Raw genomic sequence first — 27,523 nt, 5'->3', positions numbered from 1 at the left:
TGATTTAGATGAGAATAAAGAAGGCATGGTTAGTGAGTTTGTGGATGACGCTGACATTTGGCATGTCACATTGAGTTTGTAGAAGACGTAGGTGAGGCTTCTTCTGGAGTACAGTGTCCAATTCTGGTTGCCCTGCTACAGGAAGGAAATTATTAAGCTGGAGATGGTTCAGAAAAGATTTTCCAGGATGTTCCCAGGAATGGAAGGTTTGAGTTGTAAGAAGCTAGATAGGGTGGGGCTTTTTTCACTAGCGTAGGAGTTTCGAGGTGACCTGATAGAAGTTTATAAAATCGTGATGGGAATAGATAAGGTGAATGATGGCTGTCCTTTTTCTCAGGGTGGGAGACTTCAAGACTAGTGGACATATTAAGGTGAGAGGAGAAAGATTTAAAACAGGCATGATGGGCAACTTTTTTTAAAACAGTGGTTTGTGTGTTGAATGAACCTGCAGAGGAAGTGATGGATGTTGGTACGGTGACCATGTTTAAAAGACACTTAGTTAAGAATATGAACAGCAAATATTTGGAGGGATATGGGACAAGCATGGGCAGGTGGGACTAGTCTAATTGCGGATTATGGTTGGCATGGACTAGTTGGATTGAAAAGTCTGTTTCCATGCTGTATGACTCAAGAAAATAAATATGGATGTCTGAAAGTATATCAAGAATTCTAGAGAATTGGGAATGATAGAAAACATAAAGTAGAACAAAATATTATGGTGACAGCCAAGAAAATCATCTACAACAAGCCTTGTTTTAACCAGCACTTTATGAATTGGCATTCTCAATCAATGGGCAAAAATTACATACCTGAAATGCTGGAAGTTGACTTTATTGCCATGTCCAAGGAGTCAGTTGAGGGTGTGAGTGAGAACACTGTCTGCAAGTAAGTTTTATTTAAGGCAAGGCTGTATTGTTATTTAAGTGATTTATGCTGCAAATGAAGTTTAACAATGATGTGTCTACCGCTGCATTATGTTTCTATTACTTGGTGTGTTTTTACATTGATTTATTTAGCCCTCTTGATCAGCCAGAATATTTGATCATTTGCCACACGCCTGGTCCCATTGGTGCCAGTTAGTAAGTAATTTGTTGTAATCATTTCACCTGCACCTCAAGAGATCAAAATTACATTTGGGTTAGATGTAATTATCATCATAGGAAAGGATGGTTTTAATTGCTAACACATGAGAAAGAAATAAACAGCAAGAACGACAGAAACCCTTACACTCCCATGTTCACACTCTCTTTTTCTTTCCTCAAAGATGTTACATTCTGAAGCATATAGCTAGAAACAGTCAAATGCAAGTTGGAAGGAGACTGAGCAGGAGAGCAAATAACAAAACATTAAATATAGTGGTAATTGAAGCAAGTGGGGGCAAAGGAGATTGTACAGTGAGAATTGCTAAAGGACACTTTTTTCCACGTAATCACAAAGGGGACGAAAGCTGCGTGTATTGATGCAGTGTCTTTGACTACATTGTACCAGCTCTTACCTGAAAAAAAATGCTAAGGAAAAATACAAGAAGCAAGAGCTAGTGAAGACTTTTAATTCTGTAGCTCAAGCTGTCAATTTGGAATTTATATTTTTGCCTGAAGCTATATCACAGTAGTGTATGACCAGCTCAGTGTTTCCACATATCCTCAGATGAAATACCCTGAAGTAATGTTTATTTAATTTCTAGTAGTCTCTTCTCCAAACATGTCTCTAAATTATTTGAAGAGGTTTGAGATAATCAATCTCAAAATTCATCAACGATTCAGATTTAAGCTCCTTTCCAAATTGGCTGTCAGTATTGCACTTGAAATGCTAAATCACTAAGATTTTTCTATTTCCTACAATAATTTAGCAATTTGTGTCTAAATATAGTCTGCGTTTACCTTTGGATAGCAACTTGCTATCCAATACACTGACCTGAGGAGGTGCTTAGTCCCTGAAACTCTGCTTTGTTTGAAACTATTATCAAAATGCTAGCAGAAAGGCCTTGGCAATAAAGCAGTTATGTGTAAGAATTAGCCTGATGTATTTAAGGTTTTTCTATAGGTCACAACACCAATCTTGCATTTTTGAGGGCATATCTAGATTATTTCTTTATTGCTGACTTGACTAGGTCTAATTACAATTAGAAATTCAGTTTAATGAAATACTGCAATGTTACTAATACCGTTCTAGAAAATAATTATGGAGCATTTATTAAAATCAGTTCTTGCACAATACTCTTGCCATTGGCTTTGATCTCTCATTAAGGCAACTGTAAAAATATTTTTTGGTTTAAACATAAACTACTTACCACAATAAAAGACAAGTAAGCTGTAAATATGAAAGTGAAGAGAACTTTTGGGATTTATTTCTTCATGACATATAAGAGTTGCTGTCAAGTTAAATACTTATTATCCATCCCTAATTATGAATGAGTGCTGTTAACATTTGACTGCATTCCTACGGACCTGGTGTCGTATTTAGGTCAAACCAAGTAAAGATGACACACTTTTCTTTTTTAATGGGCATAAGTGAACCAGATGGGTTTTTATGACAATAGGGATAATTTCATGGTTAGTTATTTTAAATCAGCTTTAAATTCTAGATTCTTATCAATTGATAATTCCACCAGCTACTGTTGTGGAATTTTTGAACCCGTTTTCTTTGCAGTGCTTTGGCTTCTGGATTACTAGCCTAGCGACATTACTACCCATTGTCTCCATCATCACAGAATCCTGACAGTGTGGGAACAGGCCCTCCAGCCCAGCAAGTCAGCACTGCCCCTCAGACCATCCCACCCAGACCCATCCCTCAAGCCACCTAATCTGCACATCACTGAACACTATAGGCAATTTAGCACAGCCAGTCCACCTAGGCTGCACACCTTTGGACTTCTGTTTATTTGTTTTGCTTTGAGCCTGGTGAGGAATGTGCTGCCTCCAAAAATGTTGGGAGCAAACTCTGCCATTTAAGGAGAATTGAGTAAACATGAGTGGAAAAACTTCATTACCCAGGAGTGGAATAAATTGGGTAGCTGTACCCATGTGTTAGTGTGAGCAAGATAGACTGAAGAGCCTTGTGTGCTAACATCCTTGCCAAATTTGAAACATTTGGTTTAAGACCTCTCTTGGTTCCTCAGGCTGCATGACCTTTTGCACTTTTATTAACTCTGCTCCTCAAATGGCTGTAGACTTAGATGTTTATGTTGTAGGCAATGCAGCTGAAAATTGATTAGAACTTAATATTACATGTGGCTTAAAATTGTTGCAAATAATGTGTTTTTGCCTTTTTTCTTCCCCCTAGACTCTTCTACAGGACAGAAGCTTCTTTGAATGCATTTGCTGAAATCCTGAAGATATGAGACAAACGATCATTGGAACCAGTGCGCTTTCACTAATTCTTGGCCGCTTGTCTGATCAAATTAAACCCAAACAGCGTATGAGGGGTCCGATTGCTGCTTAATGTGGACTCTTAAAAAGAATCCTAAGAAATACTCAATGTGTCAATAAAGTTGAGTGCAAGCAGAACCATGTGGCGATTGCTTACATTGAAGTTTGGTCGTTTGTACCGTTGTCTAAAGTTCCTATTTGTGGTGAGTCTGCTGGTTTTTACATTGTTAAATACACATTCATTTATTGCCTCATTTCAGAAGAATGAACTTGCAGATCGTCGTTTTATTAGCCTGAACAAGTGCCCGGCTTGTTTTGGTACCAGCTGGTGTCGTAAGTTTATGAATGGGCAAATCACTTTTGAGACATGGGGTCGTCTCCGAATACTGGACTTTTTGAATGTGAAAAATGTCTATTTTGCTCAGTATGGAGAGCCAAGAGAAGGTGCAAGACGTATTGTTCTAAAACGCTTGGGCTCTAATCAAGAACTGGCTGATATGGACCAAAAAGTCTGCAAAAGGGCTATTGGGCGCCCTCGTTGTGATGTTACGCAAGCTATTTACAAGACTCAGTTTTCCCGTTTAAATGGTGAAGTTCGGTTACTGACCCCAGATATTGTGGAGGGGTGGTCAGACTTAGTGCATTGTCCTTCACAAAGACTCCTAGACAGAATAGTACGCAGGTATGCTGAAACAAAGGATTCTGGAAGCTTTCTAATGAAAAATTTGAAAGACTCTGAGCGGATGCAGCTACTTCTGACTTTGGCTTTCAACCCAGAGCCTCTAGTTTTCCAGGTAAGATTCATGAATGATAACTACTTCTTCTCATTTACTACAAAAGTTGATTTAGGCCGAAATTGTTTGTATTTTGTCTTGGCAAAGCAACTTTTGAAGATCACTGTTTTGTTTGGTATGTATGCAATAATTCAATTGAGGATTTTAGGCCTTTAGATTTTGAGTATGTAGATAAAATGATTTACCTGACTCTGAAGTAGCAGGGGTGCTAAATCTATCACCGTAACAGTATTGCCCTTAATATGGAATATATTTTTCTGGGATTTTTGTGTCCCTACCTCTGAACCAGAATGCTTGGTTTAAATCTCACCTGCTCCAGAGATGCACAATGATCTCTTTGTACAGGTTGATTTTTGTTTGGGGGGGGGGGAGGAAAGATATTTTTGCAAATAATTTGCAAATTTAACGTCTCCGTCCATTGTCTAAGTCTCAAAGGCAAATGAAGAGACATACATGCTGGCCTCACTTTTCCACAATTAATGAAGGAAAACTGTGATGCTCTTCCACTGACACTAAAGGTAGTACATAAATTTAAGTTGGTTTGTTAGTGTTTCAAACTTACTGATTGCAAATGAAATAATTACAAACTACAATTGTATAATCTCTAGGTTTAACAGTCCAAACCTCAGGTGTTTAAATATTTTCTTTGCAAAGTGATGCTATGATTCACTTCTGTGTCTTGAAGTTGTTAAAGTTTAAAAATGTAAAGTTTTTGTAAATATTGAGAAGTTGACTGTTGGGATTGCAGTTTGTGGCTAGAGATTACAGACATAGTGAACTGTTGCTTCAGTCAAGTCTATAGGGATGGTTATTTGTTTGTTTTGTTTTGAATCCATAGACTGGTAATCATTTAAGTAAGTGATAATTCTAAGAAGTGGAGGAATTTATTAACACTGTTTAAGATGGCGGAAGGTTCCTAAAATTTCCATTTGATGTTAACTTAGCTTCCTGTTCTTTGAATTGTTATCATGATCCAACAAATTTGGACATCTTTGAACTGGTTCCCAGAATGTATATGAGCCTTAACTGAGAAAATCATAATTGAGTATGCTCAGTTTTGTGCCTCAAATATGATTGTGGGGTGGGGGGGGGAAATATACAGGCTAACAGATACTTGAGATTTGGATTTTACTTGCTGTTGAGATGATTCACTTAGGTTTTGACTTATATGTGACTTGCCATGTACCTAATTTGAAAATGGCCAATGGCAACACTAAATATGGAAAGCAGAGCATGCTGTGTTCCCCAAGGTGCTCAGTGCTTCAGGTCAAGGAGGACTCCTCCTTTCAATAAAAACACCAAGGCTTTATTTCCCTTGCTGGTGCATGAAGTTAGCAGTAAAGACTACTCAGTGTCCAGACTATGTACTCTGGGTCTTAGGAATTTTCAACTCCTGAAGTGTAATTGTGTATAGGGACAGATTTCCATGGAAGTGGTAAATATATTCTATTCCAATTCATTTATTCCTTGCCAAAGCTGTAGATGAGGAACTGTGAGGCTAGAGTGTTTTCTCCAACGTCTTTTTTGTCTGTTTTTCAAACGTGTCATAAATTGGAATTTTAGTTGGAGATGAGGGATTTATTTGAGGTGACTGAGGGTTGTGGCAGGGTAGAGGGGGTGTGCTGACTCAAAACAATTTAAATGGTCAGCTGCTAATTATTGTTCATAGAGGTGGAAAAAGAATTTTTTGCTGCAGTACTAAAATCTCAAATGACTTCAGCATTATCTAATTAATGTGAAAACTGTTGATTTAACTGCAAAACTAATTGAGAAATAGGAAGGTTTTAAGATGGCAAAAAATCTTTTTAAAAAGAAATCGAGTGCATTCATTCAGAGTAAACTGCTAGTCTTGACGTTCTGGATCCCATACAACATTTGAACAGTGCAACCAAGCCAATCATTGAAGTGAAAGCTTGCCAAGTTATTTTTGTTCACCCCAAGAGCAAGTTACGTTTCTAAAGTTTTATTTTTCCAGGTTTCTGCAGTCTTCACATGAAGTGTAGCGGTGAGAGCATCACAAGGTTGAGTAAAGCAGTAATGCTTTTCTGAAAAGACATATTGCATTATTGAAGGGTTTGTGAATTCTATAGAAGAGTTGACTGAGGTGATGTGTAGTTGAGTAAAAGATACTAGAGATCAAATCTGTCACTGTTTCCTTTCAAGCAATGTATTTTGATTTTATTAGAAATTAGACACAAGTTAATTAGTTTGGTAAAAGAATCAATCTGTTTTGGCTTGTTAATACAAAGACATTGCAAACCGTAATGTGGCATGCAAAACAAGATGGAAGATAGTGATAACACTGTGGAGCTGGAGGAACACAGCAGGCCAGGCAGCATCTGAGGAGCAGGAAAGCTGACGTTTTCGGTCAGGGATTCTTCAGAAATTTTAGTTGGAGGGTCCTGACCCAAAACATCAACTTTCCTGCTCCTCTAATGCCTGCTGTGTTCATCCAGCACCACATTTTGTTATCCCTGACTCCAGCGTATGCAGTTCTTACTAACTTAGTAACGCAGATGTTTTTTTCTAACAATTGGCAATAGTTTCATGGTCATCATTAGACTCTTAATTCTGGATTTCTATTAAATCCAAATTTCATCTGCCATGGCAGGATTTCAGCCCAGGCCCATAAGCATTACTTGGGTCTCTGGATTAAATAGTTTAGTCATGATATCACATAGCTAGAACAAAAACACATAGCTGGAGAAACTCAAGTTCCGATTCAGAGTCACTGGACTTCAAACGTTAACTCTGCTTTCTCCCTGTAGACCTGCTGAGTTTCATTAGCAATCTCTGGTTTTGTTTCAGATCTCCAGCATCTGCAGTCCTTTGTTTTCTTGTAACATTAATACTTCTTTTTAAACTAAAAACTAAATAGTACTCTGTCTCCAACCTCAGATCTTGGAAACAAGCGGGGATAGTTAATCACAGGTAAAAATAAACAGCTAAGGGAGGCAATGACCTAGTGATATCATGACTCAACTATTTAATCCAGAGACCCAAGTAATGCTTAGGGGCCTGGGCTGAAATCCTGCCATGGCAGACGAAATTTGGATTTAATAGAAATCTAGAATTAGGAGTCTAATGATGACCATGAAACAATTGCCAACTTGTTTTTAAAAAAAAATCTGGGTTACTACGTTATTGAACTTCAACTTAACTGCCTTTTAGAAAAGTAACTTAAATGGAGAATGACATTACTGCAGCAGTGTCTTCCTGTTTCTCTACTGGGGACCAGGACACAGTGAAACAATTTTATCAGCCTCCCCACCCACCAAACTTCACGCTGACACACTGCTGTTACTGAAATTCAAATACTTTTTGAACGTGTAGATATTGTTGTCGTGTGTGACATGCAGTTGTTTTGCATACAGCAAGCTTTCATACAGCAAGTTTATCTTTGTAATGTTGATTCAGGGAAGAAATATTAGTCAAGGCATCAAGAATAACTCCCCTGATGTTCTAAGCAATATTAACCAGAAATCTTTTATGTCCAACTAAGAATAGAAGCGTCTTGGTTTAACACTTCATCAGAAAAGCATTATCTTTTTGAGTGCAGCTCTTCCTCCAACATTTCACCGAAATATTAGCTTGGACTTTTGCGTTCAGATCAGTGGAGTGGGACTTCATCTGGAAGTATTCTGAATAAAAGTTGAAAAAAACAAGTTACTGGAAAAGCTCAGCAGGTCTGGCAGCATCTGTGGAGAGAAATCAGAATTAACTTTTTCAGGTCCAGTTAGCCTTCCTCAATGATTAAAAGGTTAGGGTTAGGGTTTGCCTCCACTGAACCGGACTGACACTGTTTTTGAGTTGATTTTGTGTGGATAATTTTGGAAATTTAGCCTTGTTTTCTCGGTGATAGCTTGACATTGTCAGAACTGATCCACGGTTTGTTTAAGTCACTTTTATTCCATTCACTTGAAATGAATTTTCTCTACAGTCTCCTGGCAGGCTTGTGCTGTTATTTCAGGTTGTGAATTGAATGTGATTTTCCAGCCCAGCCTTGTTGGAAGGCCAGAAGTTTTTGTACACTTGTTTTCCTCTTTGCTTTCTCGCAAGATGATACGGATGCACCTTGTGTATCACGTCATATTCTCCTAATGTCCCTGTGAGTTATCTGCCACAAATACAAGCTTCAATATTGTTTTTTCTTTCATGTGCAGCAGGCCCAAATGTTTAATGCTTCTAGGTAAGTATGTAGAAGTTCATTGCCGGGGAGCCATGAGACTTTATTTTAAAAAAAAATTCACTGTCTTGGGTATTGTACTCCTTGAATTGATTCTTGAAGTACAGATGTTTGTAGTCAATTTGCTGAGTTAATTCTGTCAGTGGTTAAACTGAATAGAATTGAAAAGCTGAATGCTTTGTGTATTTTAGCATTAGACTAATTGTCTTATCCTAATGACATTAAGACCTTTTGCTGACTAAATATGTTTACCATATTGAAACTGACGGAATTGATATTTCTTTCAAAGTATAAAACATTTTTTTGGATAGTGAATGTTGTTTGATTTCTGTGTGCTATCACCATTGGTGTTCATAAAATGTTCTCATTTAGGAGTGAGTGCATACAAACAAAAATTGGCACTGAGTCCAGCTGCTGGGATTGTGATGTCAACTGACATTCCGTAAAAAGTGTTTGTCAGCAGAAAAAGCCACAGTGTGAATACCGTGTGCTTTGCAAAATTGGAAGTATACCCGGAAGCTTGTTTTATAGATTTTTTTTGTGATGTGAGCTAGTGTTTTCAAGGCAGTTTTCTTGCATAATCCGCGGCAGCTTTTGCCCGTGGTTGATTTTCTTTTTATGGCATTTTAATGTGAAGGTTTCTTTTGCTGTAGATTCCCATGGCTCAGTCTGAAGTCTGCAGTATTTGTCAATCATGACAAAGTACAGAAAAACCTTCCTTCCTTTTTCATAGTTTGCAGTTTATTTTCTTTCCACAATGTGGTCAGTTAAGCTAAGAAGGTTCATTGTTTAAAAAGACTTGGGATGCAGCAATATTTATGAAGCTACTTATTCTGCCCCATATCCCCTTTCAGAAAAGGAAAAAATATAATTCAGTCCCAAAAGCTAAGGGAGAAACTACAGTTGCATGTTAAATACAAATCATCTTCGTCTGTGAGAGACTGTAAGGTTTACTTGACTGCAGATGTTGGATGGTGTCATGTTGCACTAACACAGACGTCTGTGAGAGAGATGATAAAATAGCATTCTCACTCAGGCTTGCTGTTCAGTGGCTGCAGATGGAACATGGATGTTGGCTGAAGGCACAGCTGCAGCATTGACTGTGACACCTCAATTACTTGAACTCCACATCTGGAATTTCAACTAAATGGCTGCTAATAATGAGGTATTGGAAGGATGCAGTAATTGACAGAATTGTACCCCAGCCTGAGTCCCTACCTTCAGAAGAAAGAAACAAAATCAAAAATTGAGTGCTTTTGGAATACCTGAAATACTTCTGAATTGTGTACTTCTTCACATTAGTTCCACTTTTTATAAAGAAAGTAAAAACTTGTTTATTAGTTTGCTACGGTCAAATTTGAGTATATAATTGATAGATTTTGATCTTTCATTTGCTCTTTAGGACTCCCCTTACTCAGTAACCCTGATAATTATACGCTCTTGAACAGCTTGGAACAGAACTTACACATTGGTAATTTTTAATGTTATGAAGAGATGTTTTCTATCAAATTGACTATGGTTTCAGTCCCATCTAATTCCCACTTATTTATTTTCTACAATATGACATAAAACCTTGATTATTTCATGCCCTGTGTGAAATGGAGTGAAAATGTGTAAAATTAGATCCATTATGGGTATTGAGCATGTGCCTGTTTTTTTATTTAATTCTGTGTCTGTTGTGAACATTACCCAAGTTGCTTTGCTGTATAAATCTAGCTGCCTTTTTAGTAATTTGCTAAATTATTTAGCAACCATATCAAAGATGCCTGTACACATCATCCTATTAGAAAACTAGTGAAATACTAACAAAGAAAAGTGTCAAAGTCGGTGTTTTTAATATCTCCTTCTTGATTAGACACGTATACAATGATCGCACAGTTTTTAAACACCTGGAGACAAACTTCAATCAATTTGATTTTTCCAACTGGTGAACTTCATGAACACTTTGAGCTATAAAATACTGGAAAACAATTTGTTTAAATCACTTCTGGAAAATATGAAAGAAAATGTATAAATTGTGTTCCTGATGTTTCAATGTTTATTCTCTTGTTTTGATTTTGGTTTGTGCAAGTGAAGTAATTTTGTTCTTGTTCCCTCATGGGATGAGGGTGTCGCTGGCTAGGCCAGCATTTAACACCCATCCCTGAGAGCCTGGAGCCACATGTAGGCCAAGCCAGATAAGGATTGCAGTTCTGGCAACAGGAACTTTGTTCTTTACAGCAAGCACTGTTCTTTAGGTTTTTATTAAGGATTGCAGTTTCCATCCCTCAGGGCCAGATGGGATTTTCCAACAATTGACAATAGATTCATGATTGTTAGAATCCTAATTCCAGATACATATTTATTGAATTTAGATTCCACTGTTTACTATGACAGGATTTGAATCTGGGTCCCCAGAACATTACTGGGGTCTCTGGGAACAGTCCAGTGATAATACCACTACGCTTTCTGGCATGTACTTGACTGAATTGTTTTTGAGGTGCATTGGCCTACTGTCTTCTCATTCTATTGAAAGATGACTTAGTATCTGATTTATGCAGCAGTTTCAGTCTATCATTTTGAAACAATCAATGTAATTAACGTCAGAATTAACTTTCATGATCTTCCTTCCATCATGTGGTCAGAAGTGGGAATATTCACCAATGATTGCGCAATGTTCAGTTCCATTTGGACTCCTCGGATACTAAAGCAGTCCATACACAAATGCAGCAATATCCAGGCTTGGGCTGACAAGTAACATTCATCCTGCACAAATGCCAGGATATGACCACCTCCAGTAACACTCAATCTAACCCCCTCCCTTGCCATACAATGGTGTTACCATCACCTGAGTCCCTTGCTGTCAAGATCCACTGGCCAGAAACTCAACTGGTCTCAGCACATAAGTGCTGCAGCTGCAAGACCAGGTCAGAGGTTAGGAATACTGCAGTGACTAACTCACCACCTGACTCCCCAAAGCCAGTCTGACGTCTACAAGGCACAGAGCAAGAGTGAGATGGAATACTCAGTGCTTGCCTGGATGAGTGTAGCTCCAACAATGCTCAAACCTTGACACCATTGCCTGTGGTGCTGCTTGATTTGCACCACATCCACTTCTTCTTTTGTTGCTGACACTGAGTAGCAGCAGTGTGTACTACTACATGATACATTGCAGAAATTGACCAAACACCCCAGACAGCATCTTCCAAACCCATGGTCACTTGTACGCCTAAAAGGCATGGGCTGCACATATATAGGAACAATAGAACCTGCAAGTTCTTCTCCCAAGCCATTCACCATCCTGACTTGGAAATATATTATAGTTCCTTCACTGTCATTGGGTCAAAATTCTGGCATTGCCTCCTGAAGGGCATCGTGGATCAACTGGCAGCATGTGGACTGCAGCAGCTAAAGAAGGCAATACCTTCTCAAGGGCAACAAATGCTGTCCCAGCCAACGATGCCTACATCCCACAAGTGAATTTTTAAAAGCATTTTAATTTCATTATAGCCATTGAGAAAAGATCTGCTGAATGTCTGAGGACAAGTTAGCTTACTTAACCTATTCATTCTTCTAAAGCCTCAATTATGTTTGATTGCCACCCTTTCAATGCTGACCTTTCTCCCCCTTTTCCTCTATTCCTATCCCACGTTATTTGATCATTTGCACCTCTTCCTCAAGCACCAACTCCCTGTCCAGACGAACTTTGTTTGGCACCCCTTATTTTTCCTGTTGACCTCTTCTCTTCTCCAGCCCTCACTGCCCTCCTACAGGTAGCATGCATTCCCACTTCTGCACATAATCCATAGAGCTACCAATCAGAAGGCTGAGCAAACAAAAACACTGTAGATTTACCTTTTTTGCACAGTTTATTTATCTAGGGTGAAGAAGTTATCACTAGCTAGGTTATCAGAGACAAGTCCCCATGCTCTGTAACCCCTTGCTTGAGGTGTGTGACCCTCTGATTAAACAACTCTGTCTCAAATGAGCAGCCCTATTATGTTCCAGTAGGACTCTGGTGACTTTACCTTTTTATGTTTTAAAGGTGCTGTCTTAGGTACAGAGGTACCTATATCCACAACTTGGGTGCAAGTGGTAACATAGAGAAACCAAGGTTAAAAGTAAAGCATCGTCATTGATCTTAGTGTAAATAGAAAAGTAGTTAAAAGTCAACACTATAGTCCTTCATAGCATTATGTGGAAAAATAAAGGAATGAAGGTAAAATTTCAGCAGTATTTAAGTGCAATCCCTGCAAGAGCTCGATTTCCTCCACTTTGGCCTGCTTTTGATATTGCAGATGCTGGGGACCTTCCCTCACTGACCCTTCAGGCTCACTGCCGCTTTCCCACACTGGACCTCCAGCCAACACTGCTCTGGGCCCATAATCGCTACTATGGTCCCCACGTTATTCTGCAACCAAGTGCCTGCTCTGCTGGTTCCTTAGGGCTAAATCTTAGTTACTAACTGTACTTTTAAATGTAACTCTACAAATTATATTTCATTTTGGCAACCTAATTTACACACCATTGCTTTTTAATTTCCCTGTTATTTTTATAGAATGTGGTGATAATAGAACCTCAAGAACTTTTCAGATTTTAGAGACCTATAATGTGCTAACAATGTAATTTGAGATCTCGAGTAATATTTGCTTGTGATTGATTTTTACATTAATCTAACACATTGAGTTATTGCAAATTAAGGTAGTAAAGTCAGCAGGCAGCTTTCTCCATTAATTTATAATGGAGAGATGTGGTTAAGCGTTGCTGTAAAAGTTATCATGGCAGATAATATTCCAGCACATATTGTCAACTTTAGAGCATTACTTTACTTTATTAAACTTTGCAGTGCAAAGAGGCCCTTTTGGTTTCAGTGGTCTGCATAAACCTATCATCCTATTCCAAATTCTCTCATCCTGTGAATTTTTTTCTCTTCTCTTCCCCCCCCCCCCCCCCCCCCCCCCAACCGCCAAACCAATGGTGCTCCCCTAATGAACCTCCCAGTCCTAATGTGTTAGGCATTAGCTCCTTCGCCTTTCTTTATATTACGTCAAAGCCCGTTCACTGTCCAGCTTGCATTCACTGGTTTCTGGTAGCCCAACATCTCATTTAAAATTTTGCTTCTGTTCATGGTCTCATCTAATAAAAAGGTGCATATTTTATCATTTTTTAGAGCTTGGGTCTCAAACTAGTAGCATATTGGTTACTTCTGTGAAGAGTTTGGGGAGAAAAAGCAAGAGCAAGATGGTCCTTTTGGGAACTATGACCTAATCTTGGATGTATTAGAGCAGATGACTGCAAAGCCCATGGAGTATTAAGGGAACCTTTGCTGAGATTGTGGAGCCTGTGATGGGCTGGATGTGGGGGCTGTGTCAGCATTGAAGGAATTGGCTTGCTTTAGGTGGAGAATTGATTTTAACATAGAAAACCTAATGATTGAAAGGTTTCAATTTTCTCACTGAACAGGTCTAACTGGGATCAGATGCAAATCTAGTTTCTCTCCTAGAAAGGAATAGAGGATAGTTTACAAAGTGCAGTTACTTTGGGAGAAATGTATAGTTTATAAAACTTCCAAGGCAGGAATATCTGGTTAGAAATATACAACTTATCCAAAAACACATGAAGTCAACACCTTTTTGGTTTTGCGTAATCATGTCAGAAGATTTCATAGTTTGCAGGATGGAATTGGGAGGAGCACCTGAGTGAAGGTTTGGTGTAGAATGGTCACTTCTCTGGGATTGAATTGCTGTAAAGTGGTGTTGGGAATGGATGAGTTTGTTTTGCTGTGAGTTTAAACAGCTTTCAAACTGTTCTAAATTTTAGTTTTTATTTCTTTAAATAAATTTTGAAGACCCTGCAGCCTTTCGTGCCTATGTTTTCCTTCATATTGTTTCTATGGAGGTAGCAAATGTAGCAAGAATGGATGTCCTCTCAACATTTTGGAGGTAGATTCTACCATTTAATAGCAGAAGATGAAGGTGAAGTCATTATGTCTATTAATTATGCTTACTGTACTGTGAAGACATCTGTTATGTTTCAGTAAGGTTTTTGATTTCTGCCTGCTAAGAGCTGAATGATTGTGCATGTGTACTTTCATAGTTTCTGCACGTACCTTATTGATCAGCAATGGTCTAAATCTTTCACTGCAGTAATTATTTAGTACTGTCAGAATATAATGAAGAACACTGCAAGTTGGATACAGTCACAAACAACTCTTCTGATGTTCTACAGTAGAGCCCTATTTCCTAATGAATACAAGTTTCACTGTTTAGTCCCATAGTAAATTGAACAAAATTTACTCTTGAATTTTTAAAAAATGGAATGTTTGAAGATTACAAGTTCCTGCTAGCTGTAGGACTAAAATTCTAATTCAGAGTGTTAGCACATCTGTTTCTTCAGGGTGTAGATTGTGTTTGTGATTTCCCAAAGATTCATATTGTTTAACGAATATCATCTATCCTTTTTGATTCTTCACATTCGGATGGAATAATGCTTAATTCTTTTACTGAGTTTTATGTAGTGTTTGTGCATGTATAAAAATGGCATTGCCACCATTTGTTCTAAACTATTTTATGGATGTGTTCTAATAAAAAATTCTTGTGCTTTTATGTTTGTTCGCAAGTTACAGCGAATTTGACATTCTAATTGATCTCAGTTTTCTCATTGAAGTGCATTTTGTGTCTCTCCAATTTTATTTCAAAGCTAATCTTGTTAGCTTGTACTATTAGCTTAGAACATTTCGAGGGGAAAAAAAAATGCACCAACAGTTTTTGAGGACATTTTTAAGCCATACGTCTCCTATTAGATTTGTAGAATAACTTTCAATGTAACAGCATTTGAAGGTTATTTATAAAGCTCAAGAACACCAACCAAACCAATAGCTCAACATATATTGGTGAAAACATGAGTGAGGGTGGTATGGGGGCTCAGTGGTTAGTACTGCTACCTCACTGTCAGATCTGGGTTCAATTATAGGGTTGATTTGATTTTTTTTTTAATTGTCACAGGTACTGAGATACAGTGGGGAAAATATTGTTTTGCATTCTATCTAGGCAAATTGTTCCTTAAGAACATCTAGGGATTCTATGATTCTGTCACAGTAATAGAAAAGAATGCAAAATATAGTGTTACAACTACAGAGGAAGGTATGGGGAAGGTGCAGAGAAATATTAACTTTTTAATATAGGAAATCTGTTCAAAATCTGATGATAGCAGGGAAGAAACTCTTCTTGAAACATTAACTGATTTATGTTTTGGGTTAAGTGACCTTCCCTCAGATGAGAACTTCCTCTATTCTGAGGATTGCTTGATCCGAAATATTAACTCACGATTTCTCTCCATGGATGCTGCCAGACCTGCTGAGCTTTTCCAGCAGTTTCTATTTTTGACATTGGTAAATTGGTGTCCCTCAGTTGTTGTTCTGAATTGAAGTCATTATATAGTGAATAATCTTTGTATTGCCTAATTTTCTCAATCTCTTTTTGTAACTGTGCCTACTTTTGTGCAATTTCTCCCATGTCTAAGAACATGTGAAATATCCTTGACTCCCAGTTTAATGTTACCACTGTTGCTGTGATCTTTGCAAAGGCAGAACTTGAAACACAGGGAGTAGGAAAAACACCCACCTCACATTTTAAAAGTGGAAAATGAAATCTTAATCTGTTCCTAAGTAGTGAAAATGGGGAGACAAAATTTGTTTTAAGACTTGAAATCTGTAAGAGCATGTTTATCATGAGAGATCATATGTGCTATATTCCTATCAGTCGAACTTGAATTTTATTTTTACAACTTACAAAATTATGAGCAATCATAGAAACACTTCGTATGTCATTTGATAATGCATCTCCCTAGCATTCCTCACTAAAGGGTCAGTGTGTGTTTTCTGGGGAAAATCTGCTGGAATAATGGGTCTATTAACACTTTCAAAGTGTAGTTTGCATATGATTTTTGCAATTACTGTTGCCGTATTGGCTGCCAGAACATTTTACTAGCTTTTTTGGCTTCCTCTGATGCTGTCCTTTTTGTAGCTGTTTTGGCTTTCTGGTTTTTGTTTTCTGTGAATAACAGTCACATTGAGGATAATTACTTGACAGTTTGTGTTGGTATTGAATATATTAGATTTTTTTTGGGGAATGAAGTGCCATTCTTTGTTAAATTGACTTGTACCTATACAGTGAGAAGCCAGGCTGTCTGTAGACATTTTACTAGTAACAGACTGTGGGTTGAGGAGAAAATCTTTGCTTTGGAATTTTGGATCTTCTTTAAATTTCCTTTCTGCAAGCTTGAATTCTACTCAAGTTATAAATTATTGCATTGCTGTTAAATTTTAAGGTTCTATATTTATAAGTTGAGAAACATTTTTTGATCACTTTTTGTACAATGTGTGTAAATATATGGATAATCAATTCCTCCTTTCCACCTGTTCTGACTCCAGGACTACACACGCTTGAGGTCTTTGTTGCCAATCATTTTGTTGAATTTGGAGGCCATGAATAGAACATGTTTCTCTTTATTGTTACTAACCAAGTGTAAACAGAAAGCTCAGTGAAGTTAATTTAGCCATTTAGAACCTTGGCTGAGCTAATGAACAGCTTCATGCTTTAGACAAGATCGTTGAAGTGAAGTTTTTCATTTTCACTGAGTGTAGGAGGTTGATAGGTGAACTGAAAGACATTTATAAAATAATGAGACGTATAGATAGACTTAATGGTAGTTGCCTTTTCCCTAGGATGGGGATTTCAAGACAATGGGGGCACAATTTTTTAGGTGGGGAGGGGAAAGATTTAAAAAAAGACATGGGGGACAATTTTTTTAATGCAGGATTGTTTGTGTGGAATGAGCTTACTGAAGATAGTGGATGTGGCTACGGTTACAATGTTTGGATAGGTACATGAATAGGAAAGATTTGGAGGGATATGGGCCAGGAGCAGGCAGGTGGGCCCAGTGCAATTTGGGATTATGTTCAGCATGAACTGGTTGGACCAAAGCGTCACCTAATTCGTTGATATTCATTTGCATGCCGTTCTCCTGCTGTGTCACACTGCAGTCTGCACTCTGACTATCACATATTCCTCTCTTGCTGATGTTTCTCGTTGTCCCTCATGTTGATACTTGCTGCTATTTGAAGGCCATGCCAGAAGGAAACATTTTTATTTTAAAGAAAACATGGAAGTGAATGTATTGGCTGTACTGCAGCTCCATTTTAAAGTACAGAAGACCAAATAAAGCAGTATAACAGTGTGAAGTTGGAGGAACACAGCACGCCAGGCAGCATCAGAGGAGCACAAGAATTGATGTTTTGGGTCAGGACCCTTCAGAAATGGGGATGGGGAAGGGAACTAGGAGATAAATGGGGCGGCTGGGCTGAGGGTGGAGGTGGAAGCGTGTTGGGCTGGGGAAGGGGTGGCGGTAGATTTTAAAACTGGTGAATTCCATGTTTAGATCATTGGGCTGTAGGGTCCTGAAGTGGAGTATGAGATGTGCTCCTTCTGTTGGTGGGTGATGTGATTGTGACCCTGGAGGAGGCCCAGGATAGACATGTCGCCTAGAGAGTTGAGGGGGAGTTAAAATGATTGGCGATTGGAAGGTGTTGTCACTTGTTGCGTATAGAGTGCAGATGTGCTACGAAATGGTCTGAGTCTACGCTTGGTCACACCGATGTAGAGGAGACCATGTTGGGAGCAACAGATACAGGAGACTAAGATGTTGGATATACAGGTGAACCCTTGTCTGATATGAAAGGTTTGTTATGGGCCTCGAATGGAGGTGTAGGGGGCGGGTGTAGCACTTTCTGTGCTTGCAGGGAATGGTGCTGGATGTGGTGGGGTTAGTGGGGAGAGTTGAGGGGATGATGGTGTCACAGAGCAGCCCCTACAAAAGGCAGATGGGGTGGGTAAAGAAATATCTCTTTGGTCATGGGGTTGGATTGTTGGTGGCGGAGAATGATGTGATGGATGCAGAGGTTGGTAGGGTGATGTGTGAGGGCCAGGGAGATTCTGTCTTTATTTTTGTTGGGGAGAGGGGGTGTGGGGTCAGAGGTGTGGTCCGTGTATAGAAGGACATCTAGGAAGTTTGGCAGTGGAACTCTCCATCTTGGGTGCAGATGTGGTGGAGGAATTCGGATTAGGGGGTTGCATCCTTGCAGGAAGGTGGGTGAGAGGCGGCGCAGTCTTGGTGGCTTTGGGAGTCCATGGGCTTGAAATAAATGCCAGTTTCAAGGTGGCCATCAGAGATGGAGACAGAGATCCAGGAAGGAGAGGGAGATGGTCCAGGTGATTTGAGGTTGGGGTGAAAGGTGTTAGTAAAGTTGATGAACTGTTCAGGCTCCACCCATTGTCTCTGTCTGCTCCTGCCCTACTGAACTCATCTCCACTTAACAGAACATGTCTTTACCCTGAACAACTTCTCCTCCTTTAACTCCTTCCACTTCCTCCAACTAAGGGGGTGGCATTGGGCACCTGCATGCGCCCAAGCAATGCCAGTTGCTTTGTAGGATATGTGGAACAGTCCCTTTCCCTTTCTGCTGGTACACTAGCACAATCCTCCAACTCTTCCTCCGCTACATTGACTGACTGTGGTGCTGCCTCGTGCTCCCATGAGGAGCTTGAACGGTTCATCAACTTTACTAACACCTTTCACCCCAACCTCACTCATCTGGACCATATCTGATACTTCTTTCTCCATCTCTGGTAACCGCATTGAAACTGACATCTATTTCAAGCCCACCCACCCACACAGCTACCCGGACTACACCACCTCTCACCCACTGTGCTGCAAGAATGCGATTCCCCTACTCCCAATTCCTCTGTCTCCGCCATGCCTGCTTTTAAGATGGAGTGTTCCACTCCCAAACATCCCAGATGTCCTGTTTCAAGGACTGCAACATCCCCCCCACCCCACCATGATCAAAAACACCCTCACATCCCCTCCCCGACAGAAACAAAGACAGAATCCCCCTTGTTCTCACATCACCCCACCAACTCTGCATCCAGCACATCATTCTCTGCCACTTTTGTCATCTACAATCCAACCCATGACCAAAGAGCAATTTCCCTCTCCATCCCTATCTGCCTTTTGTAGGGACTGCTCTCTCTGCGACTCCCTTGTCTGCCCCACGCCCCAGCCTATTCACCTCCATTCAAGGCCCAAACCAAACCTGTAAAAGTCAGGGGTTCAGCTGGGCATCTGTCAACTTAGTCTATTGTATTTGCATGTTCCTGATGTGGTCTCCTCTACATCGGTGTGACCAAGTGTACACTTGGAGATCATTTCATAGAGCATCTGTGCTCTGTTTGTGCCAAATGACAGCGCCTTCCGGTCACCAACCATTTTAACACCCCTTCCACTTCCTGGGTGACATGTCCATCCTGAGTCACCTCTAGTGTCTCAATGACACCACCCCCAAACTGGAGGAGCACACTTCATCCTGCCTCGGGAGCCTGCAGCCTAAAGGCCTGAACGTAGGATTCACCTTTTTTGTTTAAAATCTCCTCAGCCTATGTCCAACCCTCCCTCTCATCCCCACCTCCTTGACCTGATACAATCTGTCCATCTTCTGTCCCACTTCTCTGCTGCACCCATCCCACTGATCAATCCCCAGCAGTTCTTACCTGCATTGACCTATCACCATCCCATCTATTTGCCCCAGCCCCAGCCCTCCCCTCTCTCTTTATTTTCCAGCTCCTTTCCCCTTCCCCAGCCCTGATGAAGGGCCCTTGCCCAAAACATTGACTTTCCTGCTACTCTGCCACCTGGCCTGCTGTGTTCCTCCAGCTCCACACTGCATTGTCTCTAACTCCAGCATCTGCAGTTGCTATCTCTAAATCATGGTAGTATGTCTTGTTCATTAGTTTTTCTTTCTTTCTTTTTTGTTCTGTGCTGTAAGACTCTGACTACTTAAAATAAGTGTGAGAAAAGCTTGGAGGATGTCCGAACAGCTGAGCTATTCAAAAAGTGTGACAAACGTAGGTTTTGATTTTTGCAAATGTCCTTGCATTTCTAGAGATATCAACTTGCAACATTGAGACATGAGTTCAGTGTTGCCTAAAGCTGTGATTTGTCATTCAGAAAAGTGTCTTGCCATCAGTTTTTTTTCATGTGGCAAGTCAAGCTGCCATTTGAAGTTGCGTTGGTAAATGTGCTGATGGGAGAGCTGTTGCGGGGTGGTAATTGGGAAGAAAACATCAGTTCAGGCTTGAACATTCGTAATGTTAAACATTTGTAATGTTGTGCTTAACTTTAACATGTAATTTTATCAAATACCTTATTGAAGTCTGTCATGCAAACTATGGCGATTATTTCCTGTGCTTTCATTTACTCGGTTTATCAAATAGATTAATTAGACAGGAACCTCAGTGTTGAAAGCCACCTTGATTGCAGTTTACTGGACTGTTGAACACATGATTATCAACTTCACTCCTCATTGAAACAGTGTGTAAAATGCAGAATCAATGTGATTAATGAAAATGCAGCACCTGTCCTGCCATTTTGTTACTGTGGTCACCCGTTTCCAATGCTTTGGCGTCTGTCTGTTCACTTAGCTCTCTCATCTTTGTGTCTTGCAGTTCCTTTTTTGCTTGTCTGTCTGAATGTTGTGATACCTTTTTTAATATGCATTCACAAACAAGTGCCATTAGTCAGGCTAGCATTTATTAGCCTCCCCTAATTGCCCAGTGAGCAGTTGAAAGTCGACCACATTGTTGTGGGTCGGTTGTAACAACTTTTTGGCCAGACGAGGTAAGGTTGGCAGATTTCCTTCCACGAAGGGCATTAGTGAACCAGGTAGGATTTTCACTGCATCTTCCACTCTTACCTTCCAGGTTGTTGAGGTTACAGGTTTGGAAGATGCTGTCAACACACCTATTCTGAGCTGTTGACACCCATCTTGTAGGTAGTCTCCTAGTTTCCTTTTATTGTGGGTGATTGAGGAAGGAGTGCAAGTTGACAGTTTTTAAATTGGGTGGCAGTCAAGTGGACTGCTTGGTCCTGGATGGTGAGACAACAAAGTGTAGAGCTAGATGAACACAGCAGGCCAAGCAGGAAAGCTGACATTTTGTGCCTAGATCTTTCTGAAGGGTCTAGGCCTGAAACGTCAGCTTTCCTGCTCCTGAGAAGTTGCTTGGCCTGCTGTGTTTATCCAGCTCTATACCTTGTTATCTCGGATTCTCCAGCATCTGCAGTTATTACCATCTTTTGTCTTGGATGGTGTTAAATAACTTGATGGTCGTTGAAACTGCATGCATTCGGGCAAATTCCATCACACTCCTGACTTGAACCTTATGAATTATGGTCAAGCTTTGAGCACTCAGGTGGTCAGTTACTGCCAATTCTTCATCTTCTGACCTTCTCTTGCATCCAGTGTTTATGTACTTAATACCCTGAGGATGTTTAGCATTGCTGAATCCTGCAGCATAATGCTGTTTAATGCCTGGGAGATGGTTAGTACCTCTTACAAAGAGAGCATCTCTGCTCTGATTTCAGTGTGAAAGTCCCCCAGAAATATTCTAAGAAAGTTAGTAAAGACTACTGCAATTTGTGACGCACAAGAGAGACCCATTTTTCCAGCTTCAAAAATGTTTCTGTATAAATGCAGGTTATAAACTCGTCCCTTTTTTCTTTGAACAATGGTGCTATACTCCCATTAGTATTCAGACCGCTACCACATTAGCCCACATTGGCATGTTTTACTTCTGCTTCAGCTGGGCCCATGGCACCAAAGAGCCAGTAGAGGATATGTTGTTCAGTAGCGTGGGGGTTTAGTACCTGACCATTCTGTGCATCTGGATTTTAAAACAATGACCACTCTAATTCCTGGTTTATAGTTTGCTTTTATCAAAAGGGCCAAATAAAATCGGATTCTAGCAGTATCTGTGGAGAGAGGAGAAACTGTTAACATGTTCAGTCAACTGTTCTTTGCAATTGAAAGGAGGTAGAAATGTGTTTTGCGAGGGTAGTTAGAACAAAGGGAAGGACTCAGGACAAGACACAGGGTGGGAGACATTAGGTGTTAGACTATAAACCCAAAAGTCATTGTGAAAGTTGTAATAAAGAAATAAAACGCTGGCTGTGAAGGGCTGATCTCCAGAGCAGACCTGATCACTTAGTCTTGAAAGCCATGGTGGCCCAGGGGAAGGTAAAAATAAAAGTCTGAGAGTTGACTTTGAACTCTAACCTGTGGAGATAGTGTGCCAGACAATAACATCCATTTTCCTAGGATGATGTCAGCTTGTATGAGGGGGCATTGCTACAAATTGAGGGGTGATAGATTTAAGACAGATGCCAGAGGCAGGTTCTTTACTCAGAGTGGTAAGGGCATGGAATGCCCTGCCTGCCAGTGTAGTTAACTCAGCCACATTAGGGGCATTTAAACAGTCCTTGGATAAGCATATGGATGATGGGATAGTGCAGGGGGATGGGCTTAGATTAGTTCGCAGGTCGGCGCAACATCGAGGGCCGAAGGGCCTGCTCAAACACCACTCATGAGGTTTGATAATGTTACAGTTGGATGTGAAAAAACCCTTTGTACTTGGCATAAAAGTTTACCCCTGTTTTGCGATTCTCGGTTTGACTTAGATGCTCGCATCTATGCTAGTGTTACGATTCTTCAATCATGAGATCTGCAAACCTTGTTCTTACAGCTACAGTATAAGTATGAGTTCAGGTTTAGTGCACCCAGTTTTCAAAAAGTCATACCTCCCGACACGATAGATGGGTATTCATTTACTCTTAATTTTCCACAACATGGCGACACTACGTCTAGAAACTTAGAACGTAGGAGTAGACCATTCAGCCCTCTGAGCCTAATCTGCTATTTCAATATGGTCTTGGCTGATTATCCAACGGAAAACGATGTTCTGTTTTCTCATCGTATCTTTTAATCCCTTTAGTCCTGAGAACTACATCGGCATCTGTCTTTACAGTCTTCAATATTTTGGCTTAGATGGTTTCCTGTGGCGCAGAATTTCACAGGCTCACCACTCTCTGGGTGAAGAAATTTTTCTTCATCTTGGGCCTAAATGGCCTACCCCTTATCCTTCGATTCTGACCCTGTGGCTGTTACACCATAGTTAGTTTCTAAGACAAATGGCTTAAGCACTGACCCATTCCATGTTTTGGACCGGCATCCAGCAAGCACGTGTCAACGTCCCAACGTTTTAGCAAGGCACATTGTGAATGATGCTTTACCTTGCTGTCAGTGAGCTCCCCACTGGAGTGGAGTTAACTACAGAACCAGTGGCAGAAAATTACTCAACCTCCACCACCTGCAAGCCAAAACCAAAGTCGCCCAAACCAGTACCATTTGAGTAGCGGAATGCAGAAAATGTTTGTGTACGAGTAATCTCAAGACCCAGTCCAGACCACCATCAGCACTGTTTGGAGGCATATGAGAGGGTGGGTCTCACCCTGAACATGCTCAAGATAGAGATCTTCCATCAATTTGGCCTAGCAAACCTTGTAGAACCATGGGGTGAACTTAGAGAATGGTGTCCACTTCCAATGTCTTGGAAGTGTCCTGTTGGCCAAAGCAGCTGTTGAAGAGATCCAGCATCACCTCCAGTGTGTTAGCACAGCCTTCAGCTGCTTGAGGAAAAGGGAATTTGAGAACAACATCCAATCCGGCACTAAGATAGTAGTATACAGAACTGTAGTGGTTCCCACCCGCCTCCTATATGGTTCTAAGACATGGCCTGTCTACAGCAGGAACCTCAAGGTATTGGGTCTGTACCACCAATGCTGCCTGCGCAAGATCTTGCAAATCCACTGGGTATGAAAAAATGCACCAACACCAGCGTCTTCAACCAGGCCAGCGCCAGGTACTGACCACCCTGGATCAGCCGCAGTGGCCTGGGCATTTCATCTGTGTGACCGACCGACAAGACTCCCCGAGCAGGAGCTCTACTCCCTGCTTCGAATTGGCAGTGGAAGTGCTTCAGTGAGCCCCTCCAAGGCCTCACTGGGGAAGTGCAGTATTCCCACAGACACCCGTGAATCACTGGCCCAAGACCATCCAACATGGAGGAGGAGCATCTGGGAAGGTGTTGAGCCACCTCAAGACTTGCTGTCAGGAAAGAAATGGAAGCCAGGTTAAAAACAGCAAAAGGAGCACACTGTTGCACCAATGCCCTACCCACCCCTTCCTGTGCCCACCGCCTGCCCCAAGTGTAAGAGAGCCTGTAGTAACCATGTTGGTCTGTGCAGCTACCTATGGACTCTCCACAAGAGTGGAAGAGAGTCGTCTTCATCTGCGAAGGGCTGCCAACGAAGAATTCACTGGAGTTAGGGAAGTCACTGGAGTCAGGAAAAGTCCCAGATGATTGGAAAATTGCTGTTGTAACCCCCTTGTTTAAGAAAGGACCAAGGCAAAAGATGGAAAATTATAGGCCAATTAGCCTAACCTCGGCATTTGGTAAAACTCTAGAATCCATCATTAAGGATGAGATTTCTAAATTCCTGGAAGTGCAGGGTCAGATTAAAACAAGTCAGCATGGTTTTAGTAAGGGGAGGTCGTGCCTGACAAAGCTTGTTAGAATTCTTTGAAGAGGTAACAAGTATGTTAGACCAGGGAAATCCAGTAGCTGTTATCTATCTAGACTTCCAAAAGGCCTTTGATACAGTGCCTCACGGGCTTGAGCAAGGTGAGGGCCCATGGTGTTCGAGGTGAGCTACTGGCTTGGATTGAGGATTGGCTGTCTGACAGAAGGCAGAGAGTTGGGATAAAAGGCTCTTTTTCGGAATGGCAACCAGTGACGAGTGGTGACCCGCAGGGTTCAGTGTTGGGGCCACAGCTGTTCACCTTATTAATGATCTGGATGAAGGGACTAGGGGCATTCTGGTGAAGTTTGCCGATGATACAAAATTAGGTGGACAGGCAGGTAGTACTGAGGAGGTGGGGAAGCTGCAGAAAGATTTAGACAGTTCAGGAGAGTGGTCCAGGAAATGGCTGATGAATTTCAATGTGAGTAAATGTGAGGTTTTGCACTTTGGGAAAAAGAATACAGGCATGGACTATTTTCTAATGGTGAGAAAATTCGCAAATCAGAAGCGCAAAGGGATCTGGGAGTGTTGGTCCAGGATTCTCTAAAGGTTAACTTGCAGGTAGAGTCTGTAATTAAGAAAGCGAATGTAATGTTGTCGAATGGTAGGTTTAGCGTATGATGAGCAGCTGAGGATCCTGGGATTGTACTCATTCGAGTTTAGAAGATTGAGGGGAGATCTAATAGAAACTTGCAAGATAATGTATGGTTTAGAAGGGGTGGGCGCTAGGAAGTTGTCTGTTAGGCGGGGAGACTAGGACCCGTGGGCACAGCCTTAAAATTAGACAGGGTAAATTTAAAACTAAAATGAGGAGACATTTCTTCAGCCAGAGAGTGGTGGGCTTGTGCAATTCATTGCTGCAGAGTGCAGTGGAAGCCGGGACGTTGGATGCCTTCAAGGCAGAGATCGACAAATTCTTGATCTCACAAGGAGTGCAGGGAAGTGGTGTTGAAATGCCCATCAGCCATGATTTAAATGGCTGAGTGGACTTATTGGGCCAAATGGCTGTACTTCCACTCCTATGTCTTATGGTCTTATGGAATTCATTAGGCAATGCCTTTCCTTTATGGGATAAGGTGTAGAGCTGGATGAACACAGCAGGCCAAGCAGCATCAGAGAGCAGGAAAGTTGACGGTTCGGGCTGAGACCCTTCTCAGGAGACCCTTTTTTCTGATGAAGGGTCTAGGCCCGAAATGTCAGCTTTCCTGCTCCTCTGATGCAGCTTGGCCTGCTGTGTTCATCCAGCTCTACACCTTGTTATCTCTTTCTATCCCTTTCCTTTTATGGGATGTCTTTGTCCCACTCCAAATGAATTTGTGTTGAAAGGAGCCAAGTTAACCAGGGTTTTTTGAACTAACAAAAAGTGAGTTTAGTTACACGTCATGCAGCGTGCACATAAGCTGGGGCCAAGAAGTGTGTCCAAACGAAATAAATAATACAGATAAGGCTTTGAGTTCTTTGACTGACTGTAGATGATGGGAAGTTGCAGTCGTTATGTTGGCTAATACTACTAGCATAGATGGTAGGTGAGCAGTTGCTAAAGTCTTTTGTAAACCCATCAAATAGGCCATTGTTCAGAGCAAGAATGTGTATATCTTCCTTCTGCCTGCAGTTTGCAGCGTGCTTAATAGCAGTTGGAAAACTGACCTTCACAGTACACGCTGACATATCAAGCCACTAATATACACAAGCCAAGAGTTCAGTTAATTTTTAACTCCTGTTTTGTGCAATCCCCACATCTAACTGCTAAAATTGTTTTATCCTCTCATGTTCAAAATAAGTCTGCCCAGATATCCCAAAATTGCTACCCCTAAGTCTCAGGTCAACTTGTAGGCCTTTCTTGCCACCTGGCTCTATACAAACTGCTTCAGAATGCAAGGCATAAATCTAATGAGCTCTCCCTATCAATTTGTGAGCTTAGGTCAATTTTCTTTTAACCACCTCATCTTTGGAAAAGAATTTTTTTTAAAAAAGCTTCCACATCCATTTCATCAAATGAAGGAGGGCTTGAGTAAACAGCTCCTCATTAGGCCTTGGTTTAGACTTTGATACTTCACTCTTCCTGCAGTCAGTTGCCTTTTTCATAAAACTCAGTTTTCTATAAACTGATATTCCTGTTACTACTTTTTTATTATTTGTTTTTTCTTATCTGAAATGGTCTTTTCCTCTCATGCTGTTTCTTGTATCCCTCTTGTGCTGCAGAGCACTTGGTCAAGATTTCCCTTTCCTTCTCTATATATTTCAAGCTGCTTCACCAGCAGTTGAATTTTAGTCAATTCAGTTGACTCATCATTTGATGTAAGATAATAAAATGTGAGGCTGGATGAACGCAGCAGGCCCAGCAGCATCTCAGGAGCACAAAAGCTGACGTTTCGGGCCTAGACCCTTCTTCACCCTGATGAAGGGTCTAGGCCCGAAACGTCAGCTTTTGTGCTCCTGAGATGCTGCTGGGCCTGCTGAGTTCATCCAGCCTCACATTTTATTATCATGGATTCTCCAGCATCTGCAGTTCCCGTTATCACTCCTCATTTGATGTGCTTTGTTCTTCCAGTTTTATGTATTGTGCCATTATAGCAATAATGTCTGTTTTGCTAGCCTCTACCTTGAATTCAAACTCCAAACTTTCTGCTAATGTGATTAGCCTAACTGTAATGGTACATCACTCA

At 40.8% G+C, this 27,523-nt stretch overlaps 1 protein-coding gene across 3 annotated transcripts in view; it reads left to right on the top strand.

Moving 5' to 3' along the window:
• Nucleotides 1-27,523, top strand: part of dipk2ab (divergent protein kinase domain 2Ab) — a 207,564-nt gene that overhangs the window by 16,730 nt on the left and 163,311 nt on the right. For all 3 annotated transcript variants that reach the window (XM_048542127.2, XM_048542128.2, XM_048542126.2), the window contains one exon: nt 3,283-4,162. In XM_048542127.2, the coding sequence (XP_048398084.1) occupies nt 3,509-4,162 (654 nt within the window). In that variant the 5' untranslated portion in view covers nt 3,283-3,508. The remainder of the gene's footprint in view (nt 1-3,282; nt 4,163-27,523) is intronic.

Source organism: Stegostoma tigrinum, chromosome 14, assembly GCF_030684315.1.
Source record: "Stegostoma tigrinum isolate sSteTig4 chromosome 14, sSteTig4.hap1, whole genome shotgun sequence".
Classification (NCBI taxonomy): domain Eukaryota; kingdom Metazoa; phylum Chordata; class Chondrichthyes; order Orectolobiformes; family Stegostomatidae; genus Stegostoma; species Stegostoma tigrinum.
The sequence above is the reverse complement of the archived record's forward strand: the minus strand, read 5'-3'. Positions and strand labels throughout refer to the sequence as shown.